This window comes from Pelmatolapia mariae, linkage group LG9 (assembly GCF_036321145.2).
Source record: "Pelmatolapia mariae isolate MD_Pm_ZW linkage group LG9, Pm_UMD_F_2, whole genome shotgun sequence".
NCBI lineage: Eukaryota > Metazoa > Chordata > Actinopteri > Cichliformes > Cichlidae > Pelmatolapia > Pelmatolapia mariae.
In genome coordinates, this window is record NC_086235.1 from 4,284,468 (window position 1) to 4,303,667 (window position 19,200).

A 19,200-nucleotide genomic window follows, 5' to 3' on the forward strand; every position below is an offset into this window, starting at 1 on the left:
CCTCTACCAAGCAAATGTTGCTAGAAGTTCGTTGTTGTGTGGCCCAAAAGTAACATGACTGTGGAGAACTCCATCGCTGGACACTGGCACAACCAGGCCCTCTGACCACCACCAGTAGGCAATGGGTGAAGTGTCTTGCCCAAGGACACAACGACCGAGACTGTCCAAGCCGGGGCTCAAACCAGCAACCTTCCGATTACAAGACGAACTCCCAACTCTTGTGCCACGATTGCCCCCATTTATTTATATTAGATTTAGTTATAAGTATACTTGTATATATAGCACATTTATACATGATTCTATTTCATTTACAGAACTAAAATTAGTTTGTTGTGTACAGAGAATCTTTGAGCTTGACTCAATGGTTAGACCTCATGAATACATCTCTGTGGATGAAGCTGTATTCAGTCTAGCAAAAAGCAGAAGAAGAGGTTTCAACATGTCTTTCCAATTTTGAGTGGTAGTGTGTTAATGATGAAAAAAGTGTGCTAGTAGACTGTGTGCACCATTCTGGGTACAAGTGCACCACACTGCTAAATGTGTTTTGTGTTTGAGAATGTGTTTAGAGTTTTGGTAAATGGGAGATTCAGATTTGCAAATGGTGTCCTAACCAGATGAATAGTGTTTAAGATTTTGGCAACTGTGGGATTGATTTGATGAAAGAGTTTTCATAGTTGACAGTTTAGTTTTTGCAATGGGATTTAGTGTTTTAGCAATTCAGAAAAACTAATGTCTGCGAACGTGTTATTCATACAGCAATTATTTGCAGACTCGACTACTGTAGCTCTCTGTACTTTGGTTTGAACCATTGCTCTCTTTATCATCATCTTTATCATCTCAGAGACCACACCTCTGCCACACACCCCCACCGCCCAACTGAGGCTAGAGCCATCTTTCTTCACAACTACAACTATGGGGTTAGACCATGCTCTATGCGATTCTTCTATTACTCCCATTTTCAGCATTTTGGACAATTCCCTCTGAACAATTGCCTTTTATGTTCAGGCATCACATAGGGCTGTGAATGCACCATCACGCCAGACTGCATGGTGTTCGATGATGAGTCATACAGCTAGGCAGGGGGGAGAACACATCTGCAAAACACCATTGCAATCCACGCTCTGGGCCTGTGTGAGATGGTTACCAAAAAGGAGGGAGGCGGGAATGGTGGAACTTGGCACCTCCGGCCCCAACTCATCTGTTCCCTTAACCAGGCTTACTAGAACCTCTCTCCAAGCCTTAAAGAGGTTGAGGTCATGTATCTGTGTGGATGCTCCCTGTATTACCTCAGTCAACATCCCCTACATGGAAAGTTTTCATGGGGATATAAGTCAGGTAAAAGGAAAGCCATCTTAATGACACTGAAAACTCAATTTACCCTCCTGTAATCTAACTTCAGTTATTAATAAGCACACCGTTTGTTTACAGTTTGGAAGGGTAAACTCATCCTTTCAGTATCTTAAACACACCCTCTGCAAACTACCTATCCACAGCAAAGTTCTGGGATGAAATTTACGAATTTATTTTCACTGAAGAAAATTTTTTACTGAGCTGCAGGAACCCTGTTCAGTGTGAGTGGAGAACAACCAAGTGTTCCCTGATGGCACTCCACATGTGCCATTGAAAACAGTTGATCTGAACCTGAAATCATGGCTCAAAATACTTGGTGTGAGACAATTTCTTTATTTAGTTTTATTTATTTATTTTTACACCAAACTATTTAATAAGTGTTTAATAAAACAAACTTTAGAGTTAATCAAAACTAACTAAATCTTTAGTAGTATCAGGATTTCACAACACAAACGACAAATAAACAGAAAACAGCTGCAGAACATGTGGATCAACAGGACAGGAAATACACTAAAGTAAAACTAAATACATGAAAAAACACTGATATTCCATTTCAAAATGAATATCAAAGGTAACCAAAGAAAAACAAGAATTTGATGTAGATATCCATACTTCTATCTTCCTCAATGTACCATTCAGGATTATTCACTGTAAATCCAGAAATCAGAGCTACCTCATCAGATCCAAGTGTGACATCAGCTGATACTCTTTACAGGAGAGTCCATCTGAACTCTGTGGCGCCTGATCTCAAGGTTTTTAAGTCTGACCCCGAAACCAGAAGAGGATCTTTCTTCCTCTTCAGATTCATTGTGATCCAGTGACTTCAGGTTCGCTTGATGTTGATGTTTGCACAGAGCAAATAATGAAGTGAATGCTTGTGCACATTGGTAACTGTAAAACTGTATTTACAGTGTGGGATTGTTTGTGTTCGGAGTATGAACTGAGACTCTTGAAGGTCTTGTCACACTGGTCACAGCTGATGTTCTCTTCCATGTGTCTACGTTCATGAAGGTTACGATTACTTGATTGTGAGAAGCTTCTGTCACAGTGTCTACACTTGTATGGTTTCTCTCCTGTGTGCACGCGTTTATGCTGTTTGAGATGACCTGCAGTGGTGAAGGATGACCCACACTGGTCACAGATGTGCTTTTTAACCCCACTGTGAATAAGCTCATGTATTTTTAATGTACTTGGTGTGGGGAAGCCTCTACCACATTCTTTGCAGTAGTTCATTTTATCTCCAGTGTGTCTACGTTGATGTAATGTTAGGCACCACTGCTGACTGAAAGTTTTTCCACAAAGGTCACAGTGAAACCCTTTCCCACCACCACAGTGATGACAGGGTTGAGAACTGGATCCATCTGTGTCGCTCTGCTTCTAAACAAAGACACAAAGACAGTGTAAGTCAGGGAATTCCTTCAACATTTTAATCCTGAACGTCGCCTGAAATAAAGAGCATCTCTGCCAACATCCAATTACATTTTGTAACACTCAGCGTACTGGGCGAAGAGGACTCTTCATTTGTAGGTAAACCACTTCATGTGAAGATTGTTGGTTAAATCGATGGATGCTCTACACTGCATGTCACAAGATACTAACCCCGAGCTGCTCTCCAGTGCATCCGTTGGAGTGTGAATGTTAGATAGATATCAAGGGGAGAAGCTTTTAAAACTTTACGTTTTTCCAACATCAGGAAAGATTCAGATTTGTCTCAAATTTGATTGAATATTCTGTACATGACGTTTTCATGTCTCATTCAGCTTTGAAATTAAACTTAATTAACATAATACTTCAAAATAACTGCATCTGTAAAAATATAAATACATACCTCACAGTAACTGCACTTGTAGAGTTTCTTTCTGGTGTGGATCTGTTGATGTGCTTTCAGGGAACGTGGCTCTTTAAAAGCCTTTTCACACAGGTCACATTTATAAGGTCTCTCCTCAGTGTGGGTAAACATGTGCTGCTTTAATTCTTTGTATACCACAAACACTTTGCCACACTGATCACAGCAGTAAACATCATTTTTGGTGTGAATGCATAGGTGATTATTTCGACTGAGCAGCCACCTAAAGGTTTTTCCACAAATGTCACAGCTGTACGCCTTAATTCCAGTGTGGGTAACTTGATGAAGTTGTAAGTTCTTACTGCGAGCAAAAGTTTTGCCACACTGATCACAGCTGTATGGTTTAAATCCACTGTGGATGACTTGGTGTCTGTTTAAGTGTCCAACCGTCTTATAAGACTTTCCACACAGCTCACAGCTGTATGCTTTAATTCCACTGTGGATGAGCTGATGTGATTTTAAGCCTTGAGGTTGGGAAAAAGACTTTCCACACAGCTCACAGCTGTATGCTTTAATTCCACTGTGGATGAGTTTGTGTGTTTTTAAACTTCCAGCCTGAGTAAAAGATTTTCCACACACGTCACAGATGTACGGTCTAACTCCACTATGAATACGTTGGTGTGTTTTTAAGTGTCCAGCCCCAGTAAAATCCTTCCCACACTCCTCACAGTTGTATTTTTTCTCTCCCTTTCTTCTGTGAGGTTTGTCGGCCTCCGGAGAGCGCTGACTTCTCGCTCCATGTTGGTCCTGCAGTGACAGAGATACAAACAGAGGCAGTGAGTGAAATACAGACGTGGAACAAACTGAAACTCCATTAGTGGAATCAAAGAGTCAACAAACAAGTTCTAGGTCTGTTGCCACCACATTTTGTTGATAGTTTCACATTACAATGACATGCTACAATGAGAATTGGAATGAAAATAACATAACTGAAGAAATATTGATCGCTGGAGAAAATCTTTCATTTCATGAAAAATGGGGAGTCCAACTGATGATATTGTTGTTTCAATGTGTGCTGATAAAATATGATCTTTGTGTTTTCTTATAACTTCTGTGGTTTTTGTTTGTGAATGTAGATTCTTGTATGTATGGAGGAGCCCAGGATGGAAAAGCTGCTGTTATCTCGTGGTAACACTTTCAGCACAAGAAAACTGAATAAGTTTGTGTTGAGCCCCCCACTTTTTCATCATGTTTGCGGATGACACAGCTATGGTAGGACACTTTAACGATGGTAAATGGCCTGTGGTCAAAGGAGCTTGCAAAGAAAAGCGTCTGGACTTTTTTAAGTTGCTTGAAGACGGAAAGGAGGTGCTACCTAAAACCCCATGTGAACCAAACAAACCAAACAAAAGACAGTATGTCTGTGAAGGTTCTCAGTCATCCAGGTCATCGTAGTCAAAGGAGTTTGCGAAGAAAAGCGTCTGGACTTCTTTAAGTTGCTTGAAGACGTTTCGCCTCTCATCCGAGAAGCTTCTTCAGTTCTAAGGGTCAAATGGTGGAGAGTCCCAGATTTAAACCCAGTGGGAGTGTCCCCCCAAAGAGGGACAAAGGACCCCCTGATGATCCTCTAATCACATGAGCCAAGGTGTGAAAGTGGGTGTGGGACCTAATCAGCCAGGGTTTCGGGTGAGCTCATTGTGAAACCTGGCCCCACCTTGTCATGTGAATTCCTGAGGTCAGATGGCCCAGGATGTGAGTGGGCATTAAGGCGTCTGGGGAGGGAACTCAAAACTGGATTATAGATGGCAGACAGTTGGTGTCATAAACCAACGTCTCTGTTCAAAGATGGTCGCTCACAGTGGACATAGATGGCCTCTTTCACTCCTCTTTCAAACCATCTGTCCTCTCTGTCCAAAATTGGCATCCTCGAAAGAGTGACCTTTGTCCTTTAGATGCAGATGAACTGCTGAGTCTTGTCCTGTGGAGGTGGCTCTTCTATGTTGTGCCATGCGCTTGTGAAGTGGCTGTTTGGTCTCTCCGATGTAGAGGTCTGGGCATTCCTCGCTGCACTGTACAGCATACACCACGTTGGTTAGTCTGTGTTTTGGAGTTTTGTCTTTCGGGTGAAGTTTTTGTCTGAGTGTGTTGCTGGGTCTGAAGTACACTGTGTTGTGTACTTGGTTTTCCAAGTACTTGCCTTTGTTTTCATATGCACATGGTGGAAAAGCATGCTGGTGACGGAGAATGAGAAGGGCGAAAGCGGATCGTTGAATGAAACGGATGAACCAGAATTGGTTTGTAAAAATGCTGCAACTTCAGTGGTGTGGAACTGGTTTAGCTTTCGTCCGTCAGATGCACAACAAAGCACTATTTTTGGTAGAGCATGCTAGCGGGCCGTCGTTATTACCGTGTTTTTTGGAAAAAAAGGCACACTTAAAATCAATCCTTTGATTTTTTCTGAAAATCGATAGTGCCCCTTATAATCCCGTGTGCCTTATGTATGAATTCTGGTTGTGCTTAATGACCTCCAACCGATTTTATGTGCTACACGGCGCTCGAAAATCTGTCAAATATGTTTTAGTACAACTTTGCTAAGCTACGAAGCCGCACCGCTTGATGGATTGTCAGAGCATTATGGCTACTGTAGGTAGGAACCTCACGGAGTGATATGTACTGTGCTTCAACATAATAGTAACGTGTTACATTATTATATATATATATATCCATGAAAATAATGGAATGAAAATTTGCAGAGCTTTGCTGTTTGAACTAAGCAGCTGTGATAAATGTAGTATTGTAGGAAAACTGAATGCATGAGTGGTCTCTGTGTGTGTGTGTGTGTGTGTGTGTGTGTGTGTGTGTGTGTGTGTGTGTGTGTGTGTGTGTGTGTGTGTGTGTGTGTGTGTGTGTGTGTATATAACCCTCTGTTTTGTCAGCCAGTTTCCACTGGAAATGCCTTTTGGTTAAGCTGTTAGCAAGGACTTTGTATTTTCACTGTTACATTTTCATATAACTTTAATGCACATGAAAAACAGCTACTTTAAGTGAAAATACATTATTAGTGAAAAAAAAAACATCAAAGTTGTGGAGTTGTAAACAATGTTCCCTCTAAGCTGCGTGCGTGAACAATTGCGCACTGCTGGCAAGGTCTCTGTGCACAGAAAATCTGCGTTGTGCACAAAAAAAAAATTGAAATTGAAATTAAAACCCAAACTTTAACAATTCTTTTTTGCAGTGTTAGTGAGTAAGTGACTGGCTGCTCCCGTATGGGATTAGAACTATGCCACATTATCCTATAGTCCAGCCAATAATGCGTTTTACATTCATATAGGTTCAAGGTTCTTTATTTGTCACATGTATAGTTATACAAGTATAACACACAGTGAAATGTATCCTGACACGCTCCTCGACATGTGCAAAAATGGGGGGGGGGGGGGGGGGGGGTAGAGGAAGGACATATATATATAGTATATACATTGGGTGAATGTGCAGTAGTAGCGGCAAGCAGGTGAATTCTGTACATTAATAAGAATAGACATCTGACTATTTTACAGAATAGACAATATAAACATATTTAAAATTAAAGGAATTTGAAATGTACATTGTGCCTGGGTTTAGAGTGTCTGGAAGAGAGTCCTGTCTCAGTCAGTTATAGATGATGTGAGAGGGCGGGTGTGTACGTGTTTAGGGCCCGGATGGCTTGGGGATAGAAGCTCCTCTTGAGTCTCTCTGTCCTTGCCCGGATGATGCGGAACCTTCTACCAGATTGCAGAAGTTGGAACAGTTTGTTGCCAGGATGGGACGGGTCCTTCAGTATCTGCGTTGCTCTAGTCCGGCATCTCCTGGTGTAGGTGTCCTGAAGCGGGGGGAGAGCAATCCTGCAGCAGCGTTCTGCTGTACGGATCACTCTCTGGAGAGCTTTTTGGTCCTTCACACAGCTGTTCCCAAACCACGATGTCATGTTCTGTGTGAGGATGCTCTCCACAGTGCCTGTATAGAAAATCCTGAGGATCTTTGGAGAGACCCTGAACTTCTTCAGTTGTCGTAGGTGATACAGGCGCTGCCTAGCCTTTTTGGTCTGGATCTGAATGTGGGCAGCCCATGTCAGGTCTGAGGAGATGTGGACACCAAGATACTTGAAGGACTGCACCCTCTCCACTGGAGTTCCATTGATGATAATGGGCTTGTAGTCTCTGTGCTGACTCCTTCTGAAGGCCACCACCAGCTCCTTGGTCTTGCCGACGTTCAGCTGGAGGTGGTTGTCCTGGCACCATGATGCCAGATTCTTCACTTCGTCCATGTAGGCCGCCTCATCGCTGTTGGAGATGGCGCCCAACACCACTGTGTCGTCAGCAAACTTCACAATGGTGTTGGAGCTGTGGGTGGCCACACAGTCTGAAGTGTAGAGGGAGTAGAGCAGTGGCGAGAGGACACATCCCTGTGGTGCTCCTGTGTTGATGGTGATGCTGTTAGAGACGCATCTACCCACCCTCACCACCTGAGTTCTGCCAGTGAGGAAGTCCAACACCCATGCACACAGACGGCTGTTGAGTCCCAGATCCCTCAGCGTTGTGAACAGTCTGCAGGGCACTATTGTGTTAAACGCTGAACTGTAATCAACAAACAGCATTCTCACATAGTTACCCTGTTTCTTGTCCACGTGGCTGAGGGTGGTGTGCAGGACATGGGCGATGGCGTCCTCAGTGGATCTGTTGGGTCGGTAGGCGAACTGGAGCGGATCTGTGGTGTCTGAGATGATGTTCTTCAGCAGCCTCTCAAACACCTTCATTACTACCGAGGTCAGCGCAACTGGCCGGTAATCGTTCAGGGATGAGGGTTTGCTGTTCTTGGGCACAGGGATGATGGTGGATCTTTTGAAGCATGTGGGGACCACAGACTTCGCCAGGGACTCGTTGAAGATGTAAGTGAACACACCTGCTAGCTGGTCAGCACAGCAGCGCAGCAGACGGCCGGTGATGCCGTCTGGCCCCGCCGCTTTCCTTGTGTATATAGCCTGTCTATAGCACATGAGGACGCTATCACAGCGTCCTCATTTGCCAACACCGGTGTTTTAGCTAGCAAAGCGTGAACAGGACAGACGGAGCAATTGATGGAAAAAGTGTGGACTTTGTACCAGTTTTTAAATTGTGTTGATAGGCCACGTAAAACCAGAGTTATGATAAAAATATATGCAATGTTTGGTTTTCTTCCTGAATACTATGGTTGTTTACTGCGGGGGGGAAAAAAAAAATGGTAAAAACTGCGTTTTATAAGGAAAACGCTCGAAAGCACTCTCCACCTGTGAGCGAGGACAAAACCAACCCCCCCCCCCTTTCCTATTGGTCGAAAAATGTACCATGTCGACCAATCAAAAAATGATGGCAACATGACATTTAGTTGTTTAGGAAGTTTTAGGAGTGACGGCGGTGGGTTGAGATGTCAGAGATTTGCAACGTTTAGCGCAAATCTTGTGTAGTTAGTGTGTAGTGTAGTCAATAGTTTTGTGTTGTGTGTGTCAGAACAACAGGAGTGGTTACAGCAGGGATACATCTCCTGTTGTCAGGCCTGCAGGTATCAGGCTGTTGTTCTCCTTTATCTCATAGTGGACAGAAATTATTTTTGGAGTGGCACAAATAATCTGTGTGGCATCAAATTTGATGCAGAACAGCTGATTGTTCTGTAAATAGTTTGAAATGTTTATTTAAAAAACACCTTGGCTGCATTTTTAGGTAAACAGCTGCAAAAAGGTTTGTTGTTTGCATAACTCAGTTACGTTTTTGTAACTACATTGTCCAACATTGGTCATTATATACAGTAATTTGCAGAAAGAGTTAAATTAAGAGTTACTCTCTTAATTTAACTTCTAATAGTGACAATATACTACACAGGTAATGAAGTTTTTTTTAAATTTTCATTGTAAGTGGGCTAAAGAAGTTAATTAAAAGTAGTCTAACATAAATGTAAATGCTGTAATTTGATTATTTTAATAAACCATGTGACTTCGATGGACTAGCGCGACCACAGTGCACACGTCTGCTGTTGCTCACAGTGGTCCAAGTGTCCGCTCAGGGAGTTTGTGTGTTCACTCAGACACATGAAAAATTAGAGGGAACACTGGTTGTAAAGTATTTTGTCTCGTGTTAATTATATCATCAGTTATATCGTTATCGCACATTTTCAACTGTATATCGTGATAAATATTTTTGGCCATATCGCCCTATTCTAGAGGTAAGCAGCACCAAGTTCCTGGGTGTGCAAATCTCAGATCTCTCCTGAATAACGACTCTACAGCCTCTGCAAAAGTGAGGAGAGCAAGAGCCTCAACCCCAATTATGAGCACCTTCTACAGAGGCACCGCCGAGAGTATCCTCACCAGCTGCATCACTGTGTGGTATGGCTCCTGCACTATGATTGTGTTGGACACTGCTGTTTAAATAATTGTATAGTATTGTTTTGTGTTGTACATAACGCTCCTATTTTATTTTTATCTTTATATTATTTTAGTGTACACTTCGGGCCTGTATATATGGTCTTTGACAATAAAGCTGACTTTGACTTGAAAAAACAACCAGCTGTGCACTAGGGCTGGGCCATATTATACCGTTCATGCATGCGCAGTGCCTTTGTTTTCATACGCACATGGCCGAAAAACCATGGTGGCAACGGAGAATGAGAAGGGGGAAAGAGGATTGTTGAGTGATACGGATGAACCAGAATTGGTTTTTAAAAATGGTGCAACTTCACTGGTTTGATGTTTGTCCGTCAGATACACAATAAAGCACATTTTTTTTGTAGAACATGCAAGCGGGCCGTCGTTATTGCCGTATTTGTCGGACTAAGGTGTTCGTAAATCTGCGAGTAATCTGGGTCCTAAACTCCATCCACTTCAGGTCCCAAAGTCAAACGAACACTGCAGCATCACTGAGAGTTAAAAACTGTCTAAATTCTTTCATCTTTAATAAAACGATCAACATTGCTGCTTTACCAGGTGTAACTATGAAGTTTAACATCCAGGCATCCATGAAAACAGAATTCATTACATTTAACGGAGTTAGAAGTTAGCAGGAAATTAGCGGAAGTTAGCTCGCTAGTTTCGCTAGTTACCTAAGCATGATATAGCATGTTCTGACTGAGAGATTTCTGAAAAAATTCAAACGTACTGCTCTGCTATCACTTCCAACATAATTATAGAAAAGGAAACTAAACAGAAGTGACGTTTGGAGGGTTACTGAAGTTGGGCTAGCTGGTATATAATGATGTGCTACGTGATCGCTAGCAACACAGCTGTGTTAGCATAAGATAAACAGTGAAGCTCGAGGATGAACGCTAACACTTTTCCACTCGATAATAATTAACGTGAAGGTTCCTGATGGTTAGAGACAAATGCAATCGCATGGCAGGATGCTGTAAATGGACCAAACTTCAGTCAGGAGAACCACTGAGATAATCCTTCCACAATATGATGTTAATATACTGCAACAACATGGGAATAGAGCAGCTGTGAAAGAATACAGCATTAACGAATCAATGGTACAGAAGCAGAGGAAAAGAAGAGTGTGTTAAATAAAGTTTGATATATCTGACTGCTTTGTTTCGCTTAATGTGCCTTATAATCCCGTGCACCTTATGGTCCGAAAAATACATATTTGACTTTTTTATTTGGCACACTGCAGTTTAATGTTGCAAAGCACCTCTTTTTAACTGCAGTGGATATTATACATGGTTATGCTCAGGATATGTCAGCCCATTTCTACTGGAAATGCCTTTTGGTTAAACTTTCAGCAAGGAATTTCCATTTGCACTGTTAAATGTTTATATAGCTTTAATGCATATAAAAACAGCTATTTGTTTAAGTAAAAAATAAACGGATGGGGTTTTTTGCGCTAGTAAAGTTGTGGAGTTGTATTTTGTCTCAGTTATATCGTTATTGCAAATTTTCAAATACATATCGTGACATATATTTTTGGCCATATCACCCTGCCCTACTGTGCACACAGTTTCAATAACAGTGTAACTGTGATATTTTTCTCACCTTTTGTGTTGAAGTCATTGTTTCCTCTGTAGTGGCTGAGCTGAGTCCAAATGGCTGAAATTGTTCCTCTGCTGCTCCACCAGACTCTTCTCCTCCTGTTACTCAGCTGGGACACAAAAAGTACAGATATGTATTTTATCCCTGACAAGAAGAAGCAGAGCAAATAAACATTACTACACTCCTCAGTGACAACAATACCTATGAAGCTTCAAGGTGAAACCCCAGAAGCAACTACAAAAAGAAAGTCATCAGCTGCCTACAAGAACTTGAAAGGGAAAAAGCCACTGAGCGCCCTGCAGACCACCACCTTTACCCAGGGGATACTGCACCCTGTATATATGGACTTCCATAGATCCACAAAGAAGGAGTCCCACTCAGACTCACTGGTAGCAGCATAAACTCAGCCACCTACAACATTGTCTAGCACATTACTACATATACCACATATATACAACATAACACATATACAACATAACAACAAGGTCCACAAACTTACACTTGATCCATATGAAATGGTAAATGGCCTGTATTTGTATAGCGCTTTACTACTAGTCCCTAAGGACCCCAAAGCGCTTTACATATCCAGTCATTCACCCATTCACACACACATTCACACACTGGTGATGGCAAGCTACATCGTAGCCACAGCCACCCCGGGGCGCACTGACAGAGGCGAGGCTGCCGGACACTGGCGCCACCGGGCCCTCTGACCACCACCAGTAGGCAACGGGTGAAGTGTCTTGCCCAAGGACACAACGACCGAGACTGTCCAAGCTGGGGCTCGAACCGGCAACCTTCCGATTACAATGCGAACTCCCAACTCTTGAGCCACGATCGCCCCCCAGAAACCATAGTGAGGCAGTGGACACTGTTGAAAAACGACTAGATCAAGAAAAGCTCCTTACAAAACAGAACCAGCTTCACCCTGATTTAATCAAATTGAATTAAATTTGCACACTGTTAGATCAAATAATCTATTTATATAGCATGTTCAGACAACTCCAAGTTGAAAACAAAGTGTATGCCTGATATGATTAAAAAATGATACACTGAATTAGGATAAAAAATAAAATAATAATGAGAATTAAATTAAAATAATCACATCAGCACATCAGATTAAATTAAATTAAACTGTAAAATCAGGGTCACACTGTGTCAAGGAAGAAAAAAAAAAGGGTTTTAAGGTGGTTTTTTTTAAGGGTCCTCTCTAATGTTCAGGGTCAGGTTATTCCATGTTTGGAGCAGCAAAAGAGAAGGTCCTGTCCCCTATGAGCTTCTTCAGGACAAAACATTTCTCCCACAAAACACTACGTCCAGATGAACAGAATCAACTTTTTGGAGATTTACTTTCCTGGATGATTGAGCATGCATCGAGACTTGTTCACCGTCGTTTTGTACATAACTGTTTTTGGGGCAAATAAAATGCAAGTAGGGATTACAACCGCTGAATTAATGATTACCGGTGCTGGAAATGCTAGCACTTGATGCAGTGTATTGATTTTGTTGCCACTTGTACCCAGAATGCAATGCGCGGAAGTCACGTGGTCCAGCTAGCTTAACATTAGGGGTGGGTTTTAATAATTGATTCATCGATTAAAATCGATTCTTGGATAACGTGAAATCGATTCATTAAAATCCTGAATCGATTTTTTAATATAAATTTATTTTGCCCGAAACGCCAGAATCTCAGGTTAAACCTCACAAAATTTCAACAACCACCAAACAGCTAAGACAGTAAATGAGAGCAGGAACACGGATTCTGCACAAAGACATAAACACACAGCTCGGACCCGCGGATCAGAATCAGTGAGATGTCGCCTTTCTCACCCGACGGCATGGACACGGTCGGGGCTGAAAGCCGACAGCTCGCTGATTCTGATGTTTCGGCGGCTCCGCGCTTTGTGTTCACACCCTTTTTGCGCTGATTCTAAAGCTGTTAGTTTTAGCTCTCTCCAAACAATATTGACCGAACTAAGCAGCAAAAGAAGATCCAAACTAGGCTTCACATAAACATCATCATGGATTCCCTCTGACTTTTACTGTTTTGCTTCCACCACGATAAAATCACACTTCATGCACAGCTCTCTCTCTCTCCCTCTCTGTACTTCAAGAACAGTTTCCCGTCTAAAAATCTGTTTTCTGCATTATTCACTTGCTTGTTATGCACAAGTCTACTGTAGTTTACAGCGCTGTCGGACGCTGTTTTTTTTTCTCCTTTTACATACTTCTGAAAAGAAAACCTAATTTCTGCTGTTCAATATTGAACAAATTGAAACGTTTTAAAATTATGCAAAATGCAAAACGCTTAGCCGTGTGTCTAATAAAACCGCTGTAACGTCAGAGGTAACGTTCATATGTTGATTAATGGTTTTCTTTCGTTTTTGATGTACTGCAGAATATTTTTATAAAATCCCAGGCCAGGAAAACCTCCTTCATGTTTTTCTGTGTTTTATCTTCAGTTACTTTGACACAAAGGCATCTGCTGTGACGCTTACACCTTTGATAAAGTCTCGCAAGTGTCAGCTTCCTTTTTATTGATACAAAAATATGTAAATGTACTGATCTGAATTATAATATTTCTGACTGTCAAAATTTCCCAGATTCAAATCGAATCGAATCGTGGATCGAATCGATTCGTGACCTTGTGGATCGGAAACGAATCGATTCTAGAAATCAGTGACGATACCCAGCCCTAATTAACATGTATGCTGCAGTTGCAGGAACACTTCAAAAACAAAGAACAACAAGGTGGTTGGTTACAGATATAATAACCTAACAAAGGAAAATTAAAAATTAAATTAAAACAAAGCAGCCTTTTAAACAACCCTATCTCGTTGAGCGTAAAGACTGTTGAATTTACGCAGTGCAGCTAAAGGTTCCAACTTTCTCCGGGCAAACGCTCAACTTCTCCCAGCATGCTGAGCTAATGATTAGTTGGTGTTTTTCTCCAAACACTCTCTCACTCTTCTCTCAACGTGTTCACAATAAACTGTGAACAGACACCGAGGAGAGCAGCAGAAGACCTCATTCAGGAGCTAAACTCAACATGAACTGAACTCACAGTAAAGTTAGCTCGGTGCTTACCTTTAGATGAGCCCACAAACCGAGAGAAACTCCGTGATGAAGCTGGAACTCTTTCCAAACACAGGAAACAGATCAGGGAGCAGAGACCCACGTGGTTCACGCTGATCTCAGCTACGATCCAGGAGACAAGGGTGGGCAGATCGATGCAGATATCGATCCAAACGTTGGTAGTGGTTTATGATCGATACTTTAGTTTGTTTCTCTCCTCTAAGTTCACGACTTTACTCCCGTTTCGTGAAAAAGCGTCTCTCTCAGCTCGACTCCTCTCCTACACACACACACACACACACACACATACACACACACACACACACACACACACACACACACACACACACACACACACTTTGCTCCGCCCCCTTCTTCCTGCTTTTCTGTTATTCGTTGCAGTTCCGTCACGTGACACAGCAGTACGCATATAACCACGTGAGGTCAAAGTACCTTCTATCTCCTTTTCCTGACCTCTCTTCCTTAGCCTCGATGAAAACGTCATTGTGGAAAGGAGAATTGCTAAGGACTCAGAAAAGGGAAGAGCGGTGCTGAGAATATGAACAGCTTTACACTCGTCTCTCTTTAACGATGTGACACCGCATGTCCGCCTGGTGAAACTACAATGTGCAGAAGATGGACTACAAAACAAACAATGCGTTATAACCCTGTTGTTTTATGGAGGTCATATAAACAATAACAACCTGTTAAAATAATCCTTAATTCAAACCAATGAATATCAATTGATTAGTTTGAATTTTAAAGAAGAAGGAACATTTAGGGTCAGATTTACTAACGTCGGCAGCAGCTCAAACACTTCTAATGATGTTAAAAAGCTGCTGGATTTACTGAAGAGGCTCAGTGTCAGTTTGTGACACAAAGTTATGACGTATTTTCAACATATATTCGAGACTGAATTGAACTGGCTATAAACTGGGACCTGTGAAGACTTGTTGGGCTGCTCTTGGGAGGAGTGGGACACTAGGTGGAATTTTTGTGAGACGAGCAGTTTGAATTTAGGTGGGTGTTTTGGCATAATCTGATGTGGAGCTAGCTAAGGTGCTCCGACATGGGAGTTTATTAAATTTAAAAATGCAGAACAAAAGAATAAGACACTTAAATTGCAAATGGTTTGTTAAAAGGAAGTCATGGAAAGGAAAGTAGTGGGTGAGTAGAAAGGAGGCGGAGGGATTTCAGTTATTCTCCATTGAAAAAAATGATCAAAGGAGGAGAGATCACTGGAATACAAAAGACTAAAAGCTGTTAGAAATGGAGAAAATGTGGATAGTCTGTCAGTACTGCTTGAGTTTCAAGGAAATACTTTGCTAGAGAAAGTCATGGTGGGATACGTGAGTTTTAGTGTCTGTGTTTATGTCTCTCCTCCACTCAGGTGCTATAAATGTCAGATGTTTGGTCACATAGCTAGTGCAAGTATTGGGGAAGTGATGTGTGGACGATGTGGAGAAGAACATGCGTATGTTGAATGTGGCAGTGATCAGTAGTGATGGTGAGATGAAGCCTCGTGATGAACTGAAGCTTTCCATCCAACTGGTCGACTCTACTGCTCCATCAGGTGGATGATTCAAGTGAAACAGGCTCTTTGATCATAATTATATGATTTGTTAACCTCTAAACTGGATAAATAAATAGTTTTCATGGTTATTTATCCCAAATATTGTCTCAGTATGTCTGATACAAAAGAGAAAGTGGAAACTCTCAGCACAGAGTTTTGGTATGATTGTGTAACTGTGTAATCATGCTTATGTACATCTGGATAATGACACAAACTAGTGTGTGGCGCTTCACTTTTTAATAAACTAAAAGACAGAAATCAGATTATAGGATCTATGGTGTTGTTTATTTATATTATGGTACTTATCATTTGTGATATTTATTACTGTGTGCATACTTTTTTAGGAGAGATGAGGTTAAAAAAAATCTCTTCCTTGCTGGTTCCATCGAAGAAGAAATAGTCAAGTAACTATGTAGCACGTACGTAATCCAATTCCACAACACAGTGTGATGGGGAAATCAGATGTGTTTTGCTGCCCATTTTAATTCGAATCTGGCACGAACCCATGAGCCAGTTACTGAATTAGTCACATGGTACGGACTGCCCGCGAGGCCTCGAACGTCACTGCATACGTAATCAAAGCGAGCCTCGATACGCGCTTCACAAAATCTCCCCGAGATTACCCGACACAGGTATCGAAGCTTCGACACACAGGACACATCACTAGTGATCAGGTTAAATGTTGTAAACAATTAAATGACACAAAAGTTTCCACTATAAAAACTTCAATTTTTTACAACTACAGTAAAAAACAAACAAAGTGTACAGTCAGAACCTTTTATTTAATTATAGATTTATTTCTTATAACATCATAAAATGTTCATTAAGCCGACCAACAGTTTTATTACCAGATAATTTTATTGTCTCCCGAATCTTAAAGGGGTTATTGAGATTGTGTGGTTGAGATTGTTGTCTCTGTAAGAAAATGATCACCTTTGACTTTTCTAATGACAACTGTGCATGTGTCACACAGCTGCTTGAAAAACAGCCGATCAGTGTGGAGGTTAGTTCTCCGGGCTTTGGCCCATGCCATGTTGTCCTCATGGAGTACTTTAGATAGATCAGAAGTAAACCGTGCATTAGCTCAACAATGATTTTCTTTACATGTCCATAAAGGGATACAACAAAATAAAGAAGAATTCAGCAACATCAAATGGAAAATTCAATACATGCACAGTATAGCAGGTTCCCTCTCAGTGCAGCCAGCTGGATGAGGTTTACTGATCAAACCATGACAGAGAGATTCTACATTCGGGTAAACCAATCTACAAGAAATGACACAAAAATAAAAATTATAGGATCCGGTTCAGGTGAGTTTGTGATTCAACAGTTTTTATTTATCATCCGAACAAACACAAAAACATAACAAAGAAGCAAAAGAAAGGGAATTGCATACAGTTAAAGTCCTTACATTTACAATTACACATATGGGGAAAAGAGGAGAAAAAGAAACTCTATGAGGAAAAAGAAAAAAAACTATCTATTCACCAACAGATTTAAAAAATAAACTACAAGAGTGAACTCTCATCCTTGGTGCTCACTTCCTAATTACCTGGGGGCACCTGAAAACAGCTAACAGTAACAGTTTATCACATAGTTTACGCTGCAAGTAAGTTAATGTTCATTCTTTTGAAAGTAAACCAAGAAGAAAATATCCAGGGTCCTTTTGGATCCCGTTCTTAAAAATATTACTCAGTACTTGAGATATAGAACTCCAAAATCTTTCGATTAGTTTGCATTCCCAAAAGTAATGGAAAAGGGTACCAGTTTCATTTTGACATTTGATACAGAAGGGGAAAACATGAGGTGTAATCTTATGCAAGACATTAGAAGCTATATATAGGCGGTGTAAATTTTTGTATTGGGTTTCTTGCAAGCGGTTGCAAGTAAAAGTAGATGTAGCTATGTTAGTGGCTCCTTTCCAAGCCTCCTCTGTATACTGATTATTAAGATCCCCCTCCCATAACACTCAGTGTGCTGCTATTATGAGCATATAGTAAAGAATAAAAGGCAGAAATAAAATGAGTTCTGTCTTTTTGCTTAATAAGAAATGTCCCCAAATCATCATACGTAGCTGTTTCTGCAGATTGTGAAATTTTGGAATGAACAAGATTAGATTGATTAGCTTTTTGTTACAGACAACTAGGCTCCAAAGTTAAGAAGGTGAAGCAGACCAAGAGTCTAGGAGGGAATCAAAATTGAGATAATCATGTAACCACTTCCATATGGGGCGATCATGGCTCAAGAGTTGGGAGTTCGCCTTGTAATCGGAAGGTTGCCGGTTCGAGCCCCGGCTCCGACAGTCTCGGTCATTGTGTCCTTGGGCAAGACACTTCACCCGTTGCCTACTGGTGGTGGTCAGAGGGCCAGGTGGCGCCAGTGTCCGGCAGCCTCGCCTCTGTCAGTGCGCCCCAGGGTGGCTGTGGCTACAATGTAGCTTGCCATCACCAGTGTGTGAATGTGTGCGTGAATGGCTGAATGACTGGATATGTAAAGCGCTTTGGGGTCCTTAGGGACTAGTAGTAAAGCGCTATATAAATACAGGCCATTTACCATTTCATATGGATCTATATATAGATATATATCTATATATCTATCTATCTATATATATATCTATATCTATCTATATCTATATCTATCTATCTATATATATATATATATATATATATATATATATCTCTATATATTAATATATATATATCTCTATATATATATATCTCTATATATATATAGAGATATATATATATAAAGCTCTGACTTGTATTATGAGTCTGTGGTCTGAGAGAGAGTCCTGTAACTCTGTCTGCAAAATACAGTATATAATGACCAATGCTGGGCAATTTAATTATATAGTTACTTCTTCAAAAAAAAAGTAACTGAGTTTTGCAAACAACAAAGATTTTTGCAGCTGTTTACCTAAAAATGCAGCCAAGGTGTTTTTTAAATAAACATTTCAAACTATTTACAGAACAATCAGCTGTTCTGCATCAAATTTGATGCCACACAAATTATTTGTGCCACTCAAAAAAAATAATTTCTGTCCACTATGAGATAAAGGAGAACAACAGCCTGATACCTGCAGGCCTGACAACAGGAGATGTATCACTCCTGTACAGTGCTGGTCAAGTTACTTGAAAAAAGTAATCAGGAACTAATTACTCATTACTTCCCCCAAAAAGTAATCCCGTTACTTTACTGATTACTTATTTTCAAAAGTAATTAATTACTTAGTTACTTTTTAAAAACACAATTTACAACCTGAATAGGTGATAAAGCGATAGATCTTTCAGCCCAATTCTACTTTTTCTGCATAATCCATCATACAAAATGTAATCAAATGAAAAAGTCCCTTTTTAAAACTTGTTTTATTAGTTTTAATCTTTTAAA

The 19,200-nt window shown here is 40.9% G+C and overlaps 1 protein-coding gene across 1 annotated transcript; it reads right to left on the bottom strand.

Annotated features, from left to right (window-relative positions):
* Window positions 1-1,719: 1,719 nt before the first annotated feature.
* LOC134634589 (zinc finger protein 85-like) lies at window positions 1,720-11,275 on the bottom strand. The gene is made up of 3 exons (XM_063483880.1): window positions 11,169-11,275; window positions 3,179-3,943; window positions 1,720-2,727 (listed from the first exon to the last, which is right to left on the bottom strand). Exons 1-3 carry the CDS (start codon window positions 11,184-11,186, stop codon window positions 2,155-2,157), a joined length of 1,356 nt encoding a protein of 451 aa, XP_063339950.1. The 5' UTR covers window positions 11,187-11,275; the 3' UTR covers window positions 1,720-2,154.
* Between the last annotated feature and the right edge of the window lie 7,925 nt (window positions 11,276-19,200).